Source organism: Lampetra fluviatilis, chromosome 64 (genome assembly GCF_964198595.1).
Source record: "Lampetra fluviatilis chromosome 64, kcLamFluv1.1, whole genome shotgun sequence".
Taxonomy (NCBI): Eukaryota; Metazoa; Chordata; class Hyperoartia; order Petromyzontiformes; family Petromyzontidae; genus Lampetra; species Lampetra fluviatilis.
The window spans coordinates 650009-665118 of record NC_136338.1 but is presented as its reverse complement, the minus strand read 5'-3'; the positions used below and the strand labels follow the sequence as shown (position 1 = coordinate 665118).

General features: G+C 60.3%; 1 protein-coding gene across 4 annotated transcripts in view; it reads left to right on the top strand.

Moving 5' to 3' along the window:
* LOC144951930 (epidermal growth factor receptor kinase substrate 8-like) overlaps positions 1-14609 on the top strand; it is a 61971-nt gene extending 47362 nt beyond the window's left edge. For 3 of the 4 annotated variants that reach the window (XM_078882291.1, XM_078882289.1, XM_078882288.1), the window contains 6 exons: positions 3464-3590; positions 3866-4030; positions 7716-7884; positions 8250-8403; positions 9625-9757; positions 10586-14609. In XM_078882291.1, coding sequence (XP_078738417.1) covers positions 3464-3590; positions 3866-4030; positions 7716-7884; positions 8250-8403; positions 9625-9757; positions 10586-10684 — 847 coding nt within the window. In that variant the 3' untranslated portion in view covers positions 10685-14609. The remainder of the gene's footprint in view (positions 1-3463; positions 3591-3865; positions 4031-7715; positions 7885-8249; positions 8404-9624; positions 9758-10585) is intronic. The other variant, XM_078882290.1, reaches the window with a different exon arrangement.
* Positions 14610-15110: the final 501 nt, after the last annotated feature.

Genomic DNA, 15110 nt, shown 5'->3' with positions numbered 1-15110 from the left:
CTCTCACCACCCCCCCCCCCCACGTCTCTCTCACCACCCCCCCCGCACGTCTCTCTCACCACCCCCCCCCCACGTCTCTCTCACCACCCCCCCCCCACGTCTCTCTCACCACCCCCCCCCCACGTCTCTCTCACCACCCCCCCCCCACGTCTCTCTCACCACCCCCCCCCCCACGTCTCTCTCACCACCCCCCCCCCCCACGTCTCTCTCACCACCACCCCCCCCACGTCTCTCTCACCACCCCCCCCCCCCCCACGTCTCTCTCACCACCCCCCCCCCCACGTCTCTCTCACCACCCCCCCACGTCTCTCTCACCACCACCCCCCCCCACGTCTCTCTCACCACCCCCCCCCCACGTCTCTCCTCACCACCCCCCCCCCCCCCACGTCTCTCTCACCACCCCCCCCCACGTCTCTCTCACCACCACCCCCCCACGTCTCTCTCACCACCACCCCCCCCCACGTCTCTCTCACCACCCCCCCCCACGTCTCTCTCACCACCCCCCCCCCACGTCTCTCTCACCACCACCCCCCCCACGTCTCTCTCACCACCCCCCCCCACGTCTCTCTTACCACCCCCCCCCCCCCCACGTCTCTCTCACCACCCCCCCCCCCACGTCTCTCTCACCACCCCCCCCCCCACGTCTCTCTCACCACCACCCCCCCCCACGTCTCTCTCACCACCCCCCCCCCCCCCCACGTCTCTCTCACCACCCCCCCCCACGTCTCTCTCACCACCCCCCCCCACGTCTCTCTCACCACCCCCCCCCCCACGTCTCTCTCACCACCCCCCCCCCCCACGTCTCTCTCACCACCCCCCCCCCAACGTCTCTCTCACCACCCCCCCCCCAACGTCTCTCTCACCACCCCCCCCCACGTCTCTCTCACCACCCCCCCCCACGTCCCTCTCACCAACCCCCCCCCACGTCCCTCTCACCACCCCCCCCCCCCACGTCTCTCTCACCACCCCCCCCCCCACGTCTCTCTCACCACCCCCCCCCCCCACGTCTCTCTCACCACCCCCCCCCCCACGTCTCTCTCACCACCCCCCCCGCACGTCTCTCTCACCACCCCCCCCCACGTCTCTCTCACCACCCCCCCCCACGTCTCTCTCACCACCCCCCCCCCACGTCTCTCTCACCACCCCCCCCCACGTCTCTCTCACCACCCCCCCCCCCCCACGTCTCTCTCACCACCCCCCCCGCACGTCTCTCACCACCCCCCCCCCCACGTCTCTCTCACCACCCCCCCCCCCCCCACGTCTCTCTCACCACCCCCCCCCCCACGTCTCTCTCACCACCACCCCCCCCCACGTCTCTCTCACCACCACCCCCCCCCACGTCTCTCTCACCACCCCCCCCCCACGTCTCTCTCACCACCCCCCCCCACGTCTCTCTCACCACCCCCCCCCACGTCTCTCTCACCACCACCCCCCCACGTCTCTCTCACCACCCCCCCCCCCACGTCTCTCTCACACCCCCCCCCACGTCTCTCTCACCACCCCCCCCCCACGTCTCTCTCACCACCCCCCCCACGTCTCTCTCACCACCCCCCCCCCCACGTCTCTCTCACACCCCCCCCCCACGTCTCTCTCACCACCCCCCCCCCCCACGTCTCTCTCACCACCCCCCCCCAACGTCTCTCTCACCACCCCCCCCCCCACCCGTCTCTCTCACCACCCCCCCCCAACGTCTCTCTCACCACCCCCCCCCACGTCTCTCTCACCACCCCCCCCCCCACGTCTCTCTCACCACCCCCCCCGCACGTCCTCTCACCACCCCCCCCCCCACGTCTCTCTCACCACCCCCCCCCCCCACGTCTCTCTCACCACCCCCCCCCCCCACGTCTCTCTCACCACCACCCCCCCCACGTCTCTCTCACCACCACCCCCCCCACGTCTCTCTCACCACCACCCCCCCCCCCCACGTCTCTCTCCACCCACCCCCCCCACGTCTCTCTCACCACCCCCCCCACGTCTCTCTCACCACCACCCCCCCCACGTCTCTCTCACCACCACCCCCCCCACGTCTCTCTCACCACCCCCCCCCCCACGTCTCTCTCACCACCCCCCCCCACGTCTCTCTCACCACCCCCCCCCCCCCACGTCTCTCTCACCACCCCCCCCCACGTCTCTCTCACCACCCCCCCCCCCACGTCTCTCTCACCACCCCCCCCCCCACGTCTCTCTCACCACCCCCCCCCCCACGTCTCTCTCACCACCCCCCCCCACGTCTCTCTCACCACCCCCCCCCACGTCTCTCTCACCACCCCCCCCCACGTCTCTCTCACCACCCTCCCCCCCCCACGTCTCTCTCACCACCCCCCCCCCACGTCTCTCTCACCACCCCCCCCCCACGTCTCTCTCACCACCCCCCCCCCACGTCTCTCTCACCCCCCCCCGCCCGTCTCTCTCACCCCCCCCCCCCCACGTCTCTCTCACCACCCCCCCCCCACGTCTCTCTCACCACCCCCCCCCACGTCTCTCTCACCACCCCCCCCCCACGTCTCTCTCACCACCCCCCCCCACGTCTCTCTCACCACCCCCCCCCCACGTCTCTCTCACCACCCCCCCCCACGTCTCTCTCACCACCCCCCCCACGTCTCTCTCACCACCCCCCCCCACGTCTCTCTCACCACCCCCCCCCCCACGTCTCTCTCACCACCCCCCCCCACGTCTCTCTCACCACCCCCCCCCACGTCTCTCTCACCACCCCCCCCGCACGTCTCTCTCACCACCCCCCCCCCACGTCTCTCTCACCACCCCCCCCGCCCGTCTCTCTCACCACCCCCCCCCCACGTCTCTCTCACCACCCCCCCCCACGTCTCTCTCACCACCCCCCCCGCCCGTCTCTCTCACCACCCCCCCCCCACGTCTCTCTCACCACCCCCCCCCACGTCTCTCTCACCACCCCCCCCACGTCTCTCTCACCACCCCCCCCCACGTCTCTCTCACCACCCCCCCCCCCCACGTCTCTCTCACCACCACCCCCCCCCACGTCTCTCTCACCACCCCCCCCGCACGTCTCTCTCACCACCTCCCCCGCCCGTCTCTCTCACCACCCCCCCCCACGTCTCTCTCACCACCCCCCCCCACGTCTCTCTCACCACCCCCCCCACGTCTCTCTCACCACCCCCCCCCCACGTCTCTCTCACCACCACCCCCCCCCCACGTCTCTCTCACCACCACCCCCCCACGTCTCTCTCACCACCCCCCCCCCCCCACGTCTCTCTCACCACCACCCCCCCCACGTCTCTCTCACCACCCCCCCCCCCCACGTCTCTCTCACCACCACCCCCCCCACGTCTCTCTCACCACCCCCCCCCCCACGTCTCTCTCACCACCCCCCCCACGTCTCTCTCACCACCACCCCCCCCACGTCTCTCTCACCACCACCCCCCCACGTCTCTCACCACCCCCCCTCCCAGTCTCTCTCTAACCACCCCCCCCCCCCCGTCGCCTGCAGGGGCTTTGACGGCTCTGCCGCCCCCCCGCCGCGCTCCCCGCTGGGCCCCCAGACGGCCATCGTGCGCTACGACTTCATGGCGAGGAACAGCAACGAGCTGGCGGTGCGCAAGGACGACCTCGTGGAGGTGAAGCGGCGACGACGCGCGACACGGGGGGGGGGGGAGCACTCGGATTGCTAATCCGAGTGCCCGTCGCGAGTGAGTCCGTGAGCAGAGTTCGCGTGTTTCTGCCGCAGTTTCTGCTTCTGCTGCTGCAGCAGCAGTAGCTGCAGCTGTAGCTTGGTGCTGACCGCTCCATGCCAACGACGGCACCGACCGCCCCAGCGGCGCTCACTCCCCATGTCCCGCTCGGCTCGCGTTCTCCGGGCAAGTCCGTCGGTTTAACCGCCCCCCTCCCGCAGGTGATTGAGAACAGCAAGCAGTGGTGGAAGGTGCGCAGCGTGACGGGGCACGAGGGCTACGTGCCCAACAACATCCTGGACCTGCTCAAGGGCGGCGGCGATGCCGGCGGCATCGGCGGCGGCGGCGGCCTGCACGACGAGCCGCTGTACAGCCGGGCCCTGCAGGTGAACCTTGCGCCGTGCTCGCCTCGGGGGGGGGGGGGGGGGGGTTCTCATCAGTGAGCCCTCACGGTTCGCTAACCTCGGGCTCATCAGTGAGCCTACGGCTTACCTACTCGGGGCCTCATCAGTGAGCCTACGGCTTACCTACTCGGGGCCTCATCAGCGAGCCTACGGCTTACCGACTCGGGGCCTCATCAGTGAGCCTACGGCTTACCTACTCGGGGCCTCATCAGTGAGCCTACGGCTTACCGACTCGGGGCCTCATCAGTGAGCCTACGGCTTACCTACTCGGGGCCTCATCAGCGAGCCTACGGCTTACCGACTCGGGGCCTCATCAGTGAGCCTACGGCTTACCTACTCGGGGCCTCATCAGTGAGCCTACGGCTTACCTACTCGGGGCCTCATCAGCGAGCCCCCAAGGCTCACTAACCTCAGGGTCTCACAGTTGACCTACTCGCGGTCTCACGAGTGATAGGAATGTGGAATTTCCATTCACCACGCGTGGTAACGTGTCCCCTCTCCTGTCGCGTGGTAACGTGTCCCGTCACGTGGTAACGTGGTAATGTCTTCCGTCGCGTGTTAACGTGGTAACGTCTTCTGTCGCGTGGTAACGTGTCCCGTCACGTGGTAACGTGGTAATGTCTTCCGTCGCGTGGTAACGTGTCCCCTCTCCTGTCGCGACGCGTGGTAACGTGTCACGTGGTAACGTCTCCCGTCGCGTAACGTGTCCCATCTCCCGTCACGTGGTAACGTGTCCCGTCACCACGCGTGGTTAATGTCTCCCGTTGCGACGTGTCCCGTCACGTGGTAACGTGGTAACCTCTCCCGTTGCGACGTGTGGTAACGTGTCCCGTCTCCCGTCGCTAGCTCTATATGCCCAAGGAGGAGTTGCAGCGCTACAAGGTAACGTCGTCGTCGCCGCGTTGTTAACCGCGGCGCTTGCTGTGGTTTGTTTTGAACACTGACGTCCGAGCCACAGTATAAATGTTTTCGAGTACATGTGTCAACGTGTATCAGTGTTACACTCTTGCTGTGTTTGTCCCACCCCCCGGTGTGACACAGCAACGACGCGGCCACAGCGATGTGCGTCGTAGGAAAGCCCTCCGCCGCCCGACCGTCGCGAGCGGTGGGGTGGGGGGGGGGTAAGAAGAGCTTGGCGGCTTTTCGTATTTGCCGTGAGCTCTCGCTGAAGAGATTATCATTCTGAACGAAACATTTTTAATACCTATATAACCTGCGAAGAAGCCTCGAGGCACGATTTTGTTGTTGGCGGCGGTCGGATGGGGTGCCGGGCGCCAATGCGACGGGCCCCTCCGGGAGAGTGGGAATGTGAATCTCTTCATATCGTTGTACAGCTGTATTATTCATGATGGCAGAGCTTACGCAAGCACCAATGTGGCCTGGTCGTTGCTGTACGTGGCCTAACCACCCTAGATCAATTGTGCATCTTGAAATCGGCTACAAAAGCCTACGTAATACTACTACTTCCTAGTTACTACTTGCTACTAACCATTACTACTTGTTACTATTACTACTTACTAATTACTAAATACTGCGACTACTACTACTTGCTACTAACCATTACTACTTACTGCTATTACTACTTGCTACTAACCATTACGACTTGCCACGAGTGTGTGCCGTGTTGTTGCAGTTTCATTCGTGTGCACGTTGAGAGGTCTCCGGTTTAACCGTTACCGGTGGCTCCGTCTTTCCCCTCTTGAGTCTACAACGGGATGTCGCTGAGAGTGGCCTCACTGTGGCTATGAGACGTTAACTACCTCGCCCGGTACGCAGGAGGTCGTGGGTTCGATCCCGGCCCTAGCGACGCCTGCCGCTGTACATTTGGAGTCTGGGTGTCTCTCTCCCCGTGGTCACTGCGTGGATTTGTCTCCGGGTCCTCCGGGTTTTTCCCTCCACGTCTAGAAACATGCGTCGAGAGTATTTTGGCTGCTGCTGTACATTCCCACGTGATGACGATGAAGAGCCGCCACTTGGTTGAGCTGTCGGTTGTGGCCAGGTGGCTTTTGACAAACGAGCCACACAGTCTCTCTCTCTCACGAGGCAGGGGCCCACGGAGCTGAGTGCGATATTGGGTGAGCGAGTGGGTGGGTGGGTGGGCTAGTGGTTGGGTGGGTGGACTAGTGGTTGGGTGGGTGGGCTAGTGGTTGGGTGGGTGGGCTAGTGGTTGGGTGGGTGGGTGGGCTAGTGGTTGGGTGGGTGGGTGGGCTAGTGGTTGGGTGGGTGGGTGGGCTAGTGGTTGGGTGGGTGGGTGGGCTAGTGGTTGGGTGGGTGGGTGGGCTAGTGGTTGGGTGGGTGGGTGGGCTAGTGGTTGGGTGGGTGGGTGGGCTAGTGGTTGGGTGGGTGGGTGGGCTAGTGGGTGGGTGGGTGGGTGGGCTAGTGGGTGGGTGGGTGGGTGGGCTAGTGGGTGGGTGGGTGGGTGGGCTAGTGGGTGGGTGGGCTAGTGGGTGGGTTAGTGGGTGGGTGGGCTAGTGGTTGAGTGGGTGGGTGGGCTAGTGGGTGGGTGGGTTAGTGGGTGGGTTAGTGGGTGGGCTAGTGGTTGGGTGGGTGGGTGGGCGTGCGTCCGTGACCTGCGGTGTGTGTGGTGGTAGCTCGGCCTGGCAGGGACCGCCCGCTAAAGCGTACCGAGTAAGCTCCGTCCTTTTCCAGCCACGCAACGCTGGCGGAGCGCCGTGGGGTGCAGCGTTCAGGGAGCAGCCCCTGCAATTGCTTCCCCGTTGGCACTGCTGGTTTAAGGGGGAGGGCCCACTGCGCAAGGGGCGAGCGGACTCTTGAATTTGCCGTGCGCGTGCTGTGTGCATGTGCGTTTGAACTTCTTCCGCACCGTACGTAGCCAACCGCGCTAATCGGAGGTGCGTTGTAACGCAACGCCTCGTGGTGTGCGTCCGCTCTGTCCATTTCCCCCCCCCCGTGTGATTTTGCCGGAGCCAGCGGTTGGTGGGAGAACTGTCGGAGGTAAAACTTTGCCGAGTTTGTCATCTTGCTCGAGATTGCCGTGGCGACCGCTCGCGTTGGGGGAGAAGGGGGGGCGGTGTTTGCCGTGCGTGCTGTGAGTCTCACCTGGGGAGGGGGTGGAGCTGGTGATGGCTGGCGACCCTTGCCGCTGAATCTGCCCCAGTGGATCATGGCCTTGAGAGTGGCCACAGCGGCTTGCACAGCTCCCTGGTCGTGTTGTGTTCTTGTGTTGGTTTGTTGGTTTGTGTTGTTGTGTTGGTTTGTGTTGTTGTGTTGTTGTGTTGTTGTATTGGTTTGTGTTGTTGTGTTGGTTTGTGTTGTTGTGTTGTTGCATGGTGTGTTGTGTTTATTTGCCTGGGCAGTCCGTGGGCCACCCACGGGCCATAGTCGAGATGATTCCCGCTGCCTTGCTGCTCGCGAGAGTGTGTGAGGGAGTGTGAGCGTGGTACATGGTGCGTGTGAGTGTGTGTGTGCGCTTGTGCGGTCGCTCAAATGCAACGCGACGTTGTGTTTGCGTGTCAGGCGCGTTACGCTGACCCTAACCGGTCTCGCGCTCGTGTGCGTGCCTGGACGTTTGCATGGTGTGTCGCGTGTGCGTGCGTGTGCGCCCGTGTGTATGTGTGTGTGCGTGCGTGTGCGTGCGTGTGCGCCCGTGTGTATGTGTGTGTGCGTGTGTATGTGCGTGCCCGTGTGTATGTGCGTGCGTGTATAGAAACAGCGCACGGACAGTAGCAGCCACTACCCGGGCCCAGCGTCCCCAGGCCTCCCGTTGCCGCCCAACGGCCTCCAGCGGCAGGGCAGCGTGGACTCGGCGAACGCCGCGGGACCCGAACCGCCACGCGGCAACAACAACAACCAGCGAGACCCGGCCTCGCAGCATGGCGAGTGTGGGGTGGGGGGGCGGCGGTTGTGGCACTACTGCAGCGGTGGTGGTGGTGTTGGCACGGTGGTGGTGGTGGTGGTGTTGGCACGGCGGTGCTGGTGGTGTTGGCACGGTGGTGGTGTTGTTGGCACGGCGGTGGTACAGCGGTTGGTGGTGGTGTTGGCACGGCGGTGGCGGTGGTGGTGGTGGCACAGGCGTCCGCCAGTCACCCACTAAATTAAAAACGAGATCCCTCATTACCCGGGAAGTGGTCGGGACTAAGCAGCCAACTCCCAGTTGACGCCACTCACTTTGCGATGGCGCCCACGTCGTTACCACCGCACGGTCGTGAGAAGTCCGCCCGCTGCGTCTGTGCGTGCGCAGTGCAAGAAGAGCTGCTGAAGCGGCTGACCGGGCAGAACGTGAACAAGCGAAACTTCATGATCCCGCGCAGCAAGGGCACCGCCGTGGTGCTGAGCTTCGACTCGTCGCCAGACGACGTCAAGTCGTGGCTCGTGGCCAAGGGATTCAACAACCTGTGAGTCTCGATTTAAAGCTGCTTTCGTGACTGCAGGGATTCATCTTCTTGGTTCTTTCGGTCAAGTCACGTAGAAGGGAAATAATAAAATAATAAAAATTCAACATAATAAAACATTCTCACGACGTTTCGGCCACAACGCAAGCAGCCGTCCTCAGGTGAAGAACAAACAGGTCTGTCGGAAAGACAGCGTCTGAATGACGCAGTCTTTCCGACAGACCTGTTCTTCACACACACACACACATTGTTTTATTATTTCCCTTCTACGTGACTTTACCGAAAGAACCAAGAAGATGAATCCCTGTGAGTCGTCGCGGGCGGCTGCGGCGCGCTGCGGGAGATGTTCGGCGGGCGCCCATCTCGTGCCCCCTCGTCCGCCCGGCTGTTTCACCGCCGGTTTGAACGTTGGGGGCGCGGCGGCGCTGGTGGCAGCGGTTCGACTGCGGTTGCGATATCGGCCGGGGCGGCTGGGCTTGACGGGATCGTCGGTCTAATAAATTAAGTAGAATAGTCGACTTGTAAATGCAGCCGCCGCATGGGCAGCCAGTCGCTCTCGGAGAGAGAGAGGAGATGGCTCAGAGAGAGAGGGAGGCGCGAAAGAAGTTCAGCACACACACACGCACACACTTGCGTGTGTTCGGGGTCTCATGGGCAGTTTGTTTGTGTTGAGCCCCAAGCTGCTGAAATGTGTGCACTCGTACAACGCCGCGCAGCTGATGGGATGTGTAGAGATAATTTATGTTTGGAGGGAAGGAGCCATATTCCTGCTCCTTCGTCTTGATAATTGGTTTTTTACCCTTTTATCTGGCAACAAAACTGACACCTTTTTTACGAGGAGTCATGTTTGCATAGACCACAATACCTGCAGTCATAATGCAAACAAAAAACACAACTCTGATAATGTGCACTGTCCTTGAAGTTGATTGGTCCACACCCGAGACAGCTTTCCTTAGAGCCTAGTCTCACATAGGTTGGACCAGATGACGCCAAAAGGCTTGCTTGCGTACTCATGTACCCTCTCTCTCTCGTGTACGCTCTCTCTCCCTCTCTCGTGTACTCTCCCGCGTACTTTCTCCCGTGTACTTTCTCCCGCGTACTTTCTCCCGTGTACTTTCTCCCGTGTACTCTCTCTCTCGTGTACTCTTTCTCCCGTGTACTCGCCGCACGACGGGGCCGCTGTAACGTGGCTGTGGCTGTGGTGTTGTTGTTGTTGTTGTTCAGGACCGTGGACAGCCTGGGGGTTCTGACCGGGGCTCAGATCTTCTCCCTCAACAAGGAGGAGCTGAAGGCCGTTTGTCCGGACGAGGGGGCCAGGGTCTACAGCCAGATCACTGTGCAGAAGAGCGCCCTCGAGGTACGCACGCACACACACACAGATAAAGATCCCCCCCACCCACCCCTCTGTAGCCTTCACAGGCTCTAGGGGCAAGTGCTGTTTATGAGCCGCAGCAGCGATGAAGGCTACCGGCACCGTGGCACGCGAGGGGGGGGGGGTGGGTGGCCAGCAACCACGCCCAGCCGCCTTTGTCTCCCCAGATGCTTGCTACACACCACACACAGTACACATCTGAGGCTGAGTCGACCTAGGGGTGGCGGTAGTGTGTAGCTAACCGCTACAAAGACAAAGATCCTCCACATAGCCTTCACAGACTATTGGGGCAAGTGCTGTTAGCGAGCACCTACGAAGGCCGGCACGGCACACGAGGGGGTTGGTGGCCAGCACCACGCCCGACCGCCTTTGTCTCCCCCAGTGGCGATGTTTACACACCGCACCAGGTACTCATTTGAGGCCGAGTCGACCTAGGGGAGGCCCAGGACCGGTTCAAATAATCGTCACCGGTGTTGGCCGTGAGCGGGAATCGAACTCGGGTCGCCGGGTTCATAGCGCAGCGCGCTAACCACTAGACCGCCGGTCCCCACATAGACACACACACACACACAAATATACACACAAATATACACACAGGCACACACATACACACATAGGCACACACAGGCACACAGACACACGAGCCTCTGAGAAAGCTTCACCCCACCCCCGTTGCTTTGTACCATCGGTGACGATTGCTGCGATTCTGCCCGTTCAGCCCGGGGGTGGCCTCGCAGAGTCTCGACGACTCCCCTTGACGACCACGCCTGACGCTGTGCCCCCCACTGCTCCCCACTGCCCCCCACCCCTCAGAGCGCACGTGGAACATCGGAGCTGGAGGAGATCATGAAGAAACGGAAAGAGAAGATCAGCTCGGTGGACAAGAACGGCAGCGAAAACGTCACCGCCTAGCCCCCCGCTCCCCTCGCTCGCCAAAGGCCCATCAACACCCCCACCCCTGCCCCCCACAGCCCCCCACTTACTGCCACTTTAACAGCCGTTGCCCAGCTTATTCTAACGTTCGACACATCCGGCCATTTTATTCCCGTCGTCCCAGAGCGAGAGAGGGGGTGACGCTAGTTTAGGGTCACGGTCGGCCATCGCCTCCGTAGCGCTGCAACAGCGTTGGGGGGAGGGGGGGGGTTCTTTTTGTGAGCCGGTGGGCGTCAGCGACTCCTCGCCCAACTCCGTGCGGTCACGGACACGTGGACACGGAGCGGTCTGGCGCCGGGCGTTTACTCTGCATTAGCTGAGCGGGGTTTACTCTGCATTAGCGGAGCGGAGCGGGGTTTACTCTGCATTAGCTGAGCGGGGTTTACTCTGCATTAGCTGAGCGGAGCGGGGTTTACTCTGCATTAGCTGAGCGGGGTTTACTCTGCATTAGCGGAGCGGAGCGGGGTTTACTCTGCATTAGCTGAGCGGGGTTTACTCTGCATTAGCTGAGCGGAGCGGGGTTTACTCTGCATTAGCGGAGCGGAGCGGGGTTTACTCTGCATTAGCTGAGCGGAGCGGGGTTTACTCTGCATTAGCTGAGCGGAGCGGGGTTTACTCTGCATTAGCTGAGCGGGGTTTACTCTGCATTAGCTGAGCGGAGCGGGGTTTACTCTGCATTAGCTGAGCTGGGTTTACTCTGCTTTGCCCTCAAGGTAGACGCTTGGCCGCTAAATGTACGTCCACATTGAACTTCTTCCGCATAACAACAACCACAAGAAGTAGTTCTGAAGTAATTAGTTTTCAACCGAGATGATTTTAAAAGTGCATAGCTGCTCCAGCGGCATAGTTCCGAATATGGTTCGTGAGGATTGCTGTGCGGAGGTTAACTCGGTCATTGGGGGGTTAACTCGGTCGCCGCCGGCGCGCCGTTAACCGGGACGCGGAGGGGTTCTTGACGCCACGCGTTGTTGTCAGATCGTTACCCTGGAGGCCCAAACCCACCCCACCCCACCCCAAAGCAATATCTATTATCAAAATGTATACGCGTAAAAGAATAACCAGACCAAACCTAAAATAACACGACCGTCACCGGTACGGCATTGTAATTGGTTTGTCCCTGTATCGTGGCGATTCTTACGGCTTGGAGCTATTCCATATATGCCGTGGCCGACTGCCAGCGGCGAGGACACACACAGACACACACAGACAGACACAGACACGTGGACACACACTGCAGCCCGCATCGCGAGCCGCGTGTTGTACAAGTTGCGCCGTGCGTCGAACTTCTCCGGCGTACCGTGCGCGGCGAGGGCGGCGTGCTCGGCGGAGGTGCGGGCGGTGGGGGGGGAATGAAGATAAACTGAACGCGACACAAAGCAGAGAGGGGGGGAAATCCGTGACCAAACGACGCAGTTTAACGAGGCTCCATCTTTGTTTTAAGTCGGTGGTGGTGAATGAGAGAGAGAGAGGGGGCATTACGAGCGCGTACCCACGGAGCGCGTACATTTTAGAATCAACGTGCGTTCATATATAGAGTATTTGGCTGCTATACATTTCCATGTGATGATAAGCCACTTCGGTGAGAGAGAAGCACTCGTACTCCAAATATATAGCAGCAGGCATCGTCAGGGTCGTGATCGAACCCACGACCTCCTGTATACCAGGCGAGGGAGTTAACATCTCCTGGCTACCATCTAGCCGGGCCCGTGCCTTAGGCCTGTCCCCTGTAACGTCAGAGCTGATGGGAGGTAGAAGCAGCAGCAGCAGCATTAGCGCGCCTCCGATTAGCGCGGTTGGCTACGTATGGTGCGAAAGAAGTTTGTGTGTGCGTGGACCGCACGGTCAGTGTCCTGTGATGACGAAGTTCATCGCAGCGACCGAGGCGTCCCAAATCGGCTCCTGCTGCCACCCGGCGCGCACACACAGATGCCACTTCCTTGACTGTCTAAATTAAACTTTACTCGAAAAGCATTTTTTTTTTATATATTACCAGGTAAAGGTCCCACTGAGCTACGTAGCGCTTAGAAGCTACCTGGCGAGCACAAATGATAGCTCAACGAAGTGGCTCATCGTCATCATCGTCGTCGTGTGTAATTTTATAGCAGCAGCCACAACACTCCAAATATGTGACGTCGATTCTGAATGTGGAGGGAAAAACCGGAGGACCCGGAGAAAAATCCACGCGACCACTGGGAGAAGAGAGAGACACGAAGATTCCAAATATACAGCAGCAGCAGCAGGCGTCAGGGTGGAGATCGAACCCACGACCTCCTGCATACCAGGCGAGGTAGTTAACATCTCATAGCCACCGTGGAACTCGGGGCAGGTGGCCACCCCTCGTTGCACACCTGTGGTGCTGCGTGGGAGGATGTTGGTGATGTTTGTGGTGGTGCACAAGGCCGCTGTGAGCTGCCGCCACGGGAGGAGAGTCGAGTTCCACAGATCTCCCTCGACCCGCACGATCGCCGGAAAACGTATCCACGGGTCCAGGAAGGGTTTGGGATCCCACTGCTTTAGAGATTTGCATAGTCTAGAGACACAATTGTACGCACGCGTGTCTGTGTGTGTCTGTGTGTATACTGGAGGAGCGGTGGTGCAGCGGTTAGCGCTACGAACCCGGCGGCCCGAGTTCGATTCCCGCTCACGGCCAACAACCAGGGGACGAATATCTGAACCTGTTCCGGGCCTCCCCTAGGTCGACTCAGCCTCCGAGTGCCTGGTGCGGTGTGTAGTAAACATCGCCACTGGGGGAGACAAAGGCGGCCGGGCGTGGTGCTGGCCACCCACCCCCCTCGTGTGCCGTGCCGGCCTCCATAGGTGGTGCTTGCTAACAGCACTTGCCCCAACAGTCCGTTAAGGCTATACGGGGGTAGGGGGGGCAGGAATCTTTGTCTCTACTTTTATATATACTGTATATAATAATTTGGGAGGTGAGTTTACCCATTGTCGCAGCGTTTGGGGCTTAAGATCATTTCCGTAATTCTAATAAGCGTCCGTGGGAGTCAGCGCTCCGCACGGATAATCGTTTGCATTTTCGCGACGGATATATACATACATATACACACATACATACATATACACACATATACATACATATACACACATATACACACATATACACACATACAAACATATCCATATATACATAGGCAACTCGATTGACAAATCACCGCTTTGCTTTCCGTATATTAAACAAAAAATGTTTTAAGTATTTTTTTTCACACATTCCATCAGCTCTTCCAGAGAAGTGGCTCGTTTCGACAGCATCGGCTATGACTCGGTCAATCTCTGGAGCGGTTTCGGCATGCACAGTCTCATCAGCAGTAGCAGCAATAGCGTCAGGCTCGCATAAAACCCATGCCAGCGAACTGCCCAGACGTTGCTAGCGAGGGATCGCACATCCCCTGTAAGATACGATGCCGAGTTCGACGATAAAAACCAGACAGTATGTAACGCAATAATCAGTCGTGTCCGTTGTAGAGAATATTAATGAAATCGGCAGACGATTTGCCTCTTGTCCCCATTCCCTCTGGACGGGGAGGTGTGTCACCTGCCCTGCTATTGTCTGCCGTGGGGGCCACGTACGATGCATCCACACACACACGCACACCTAAGAGACAATTAGGCGTGAGACTCGTATAGTTCAAGCATTGACTGTGGATGCGCTGATATTAAAGGTCTCCGTCGAGGCCTGCGCGTCTGCCAGTGTTGTTAGCCGCCTCCACTCGGCAGCAAGTCCTGGAGACGCCGACTACGACACACACACACTCACGTGTTTTTAAGACGTTAAGCTATTTTACGTGAACACGATTCCACGATAAGCAGCACACGTGATGTGACTCCCTGTATATAATGATGATGATGATTCTCGAGGTAGACACGTATCGCGTGGCTGGTCACAAGTGTCGTGGACCAGCAATAATAAAACGCACGGATGCACGTTCACAGCGTCACGCCGCCATGTGCCGATGCCTCCACTTCTTTATCCCCCTCCCCTCCCCCACCTCCGATTAGCACGGTTCGGCTACGTACGGTGCGAAGGAAGTTCAACATACAACAAACCTGCTAACCCCTTATCAGTGTCCCCTTACCTGATTAGACAAATTCAGACCGTGTTGGTCACCCCGTGCCCCCTTGTACATCTCAACGTTCATCCCACAATGTCCCATCACAAGGGAGAAACACCATTTGTGTTGCCCGCATTGAAACGGCTGTATGCCATATGAGCCTGAAAACTCAATTTCCCTGCACTAGAATACGGGGTAAACCGTGTGGGTTGACAGCCGTGCATACATTGATGATGGTGGTGGTGATCTGCATGGTGAGGACGTGGGGGATGGTGGTGATGTTGATGTCGATGATCACGGTTGACATTTGTAAGCCGCGTGCCACCCATGGATCCCAA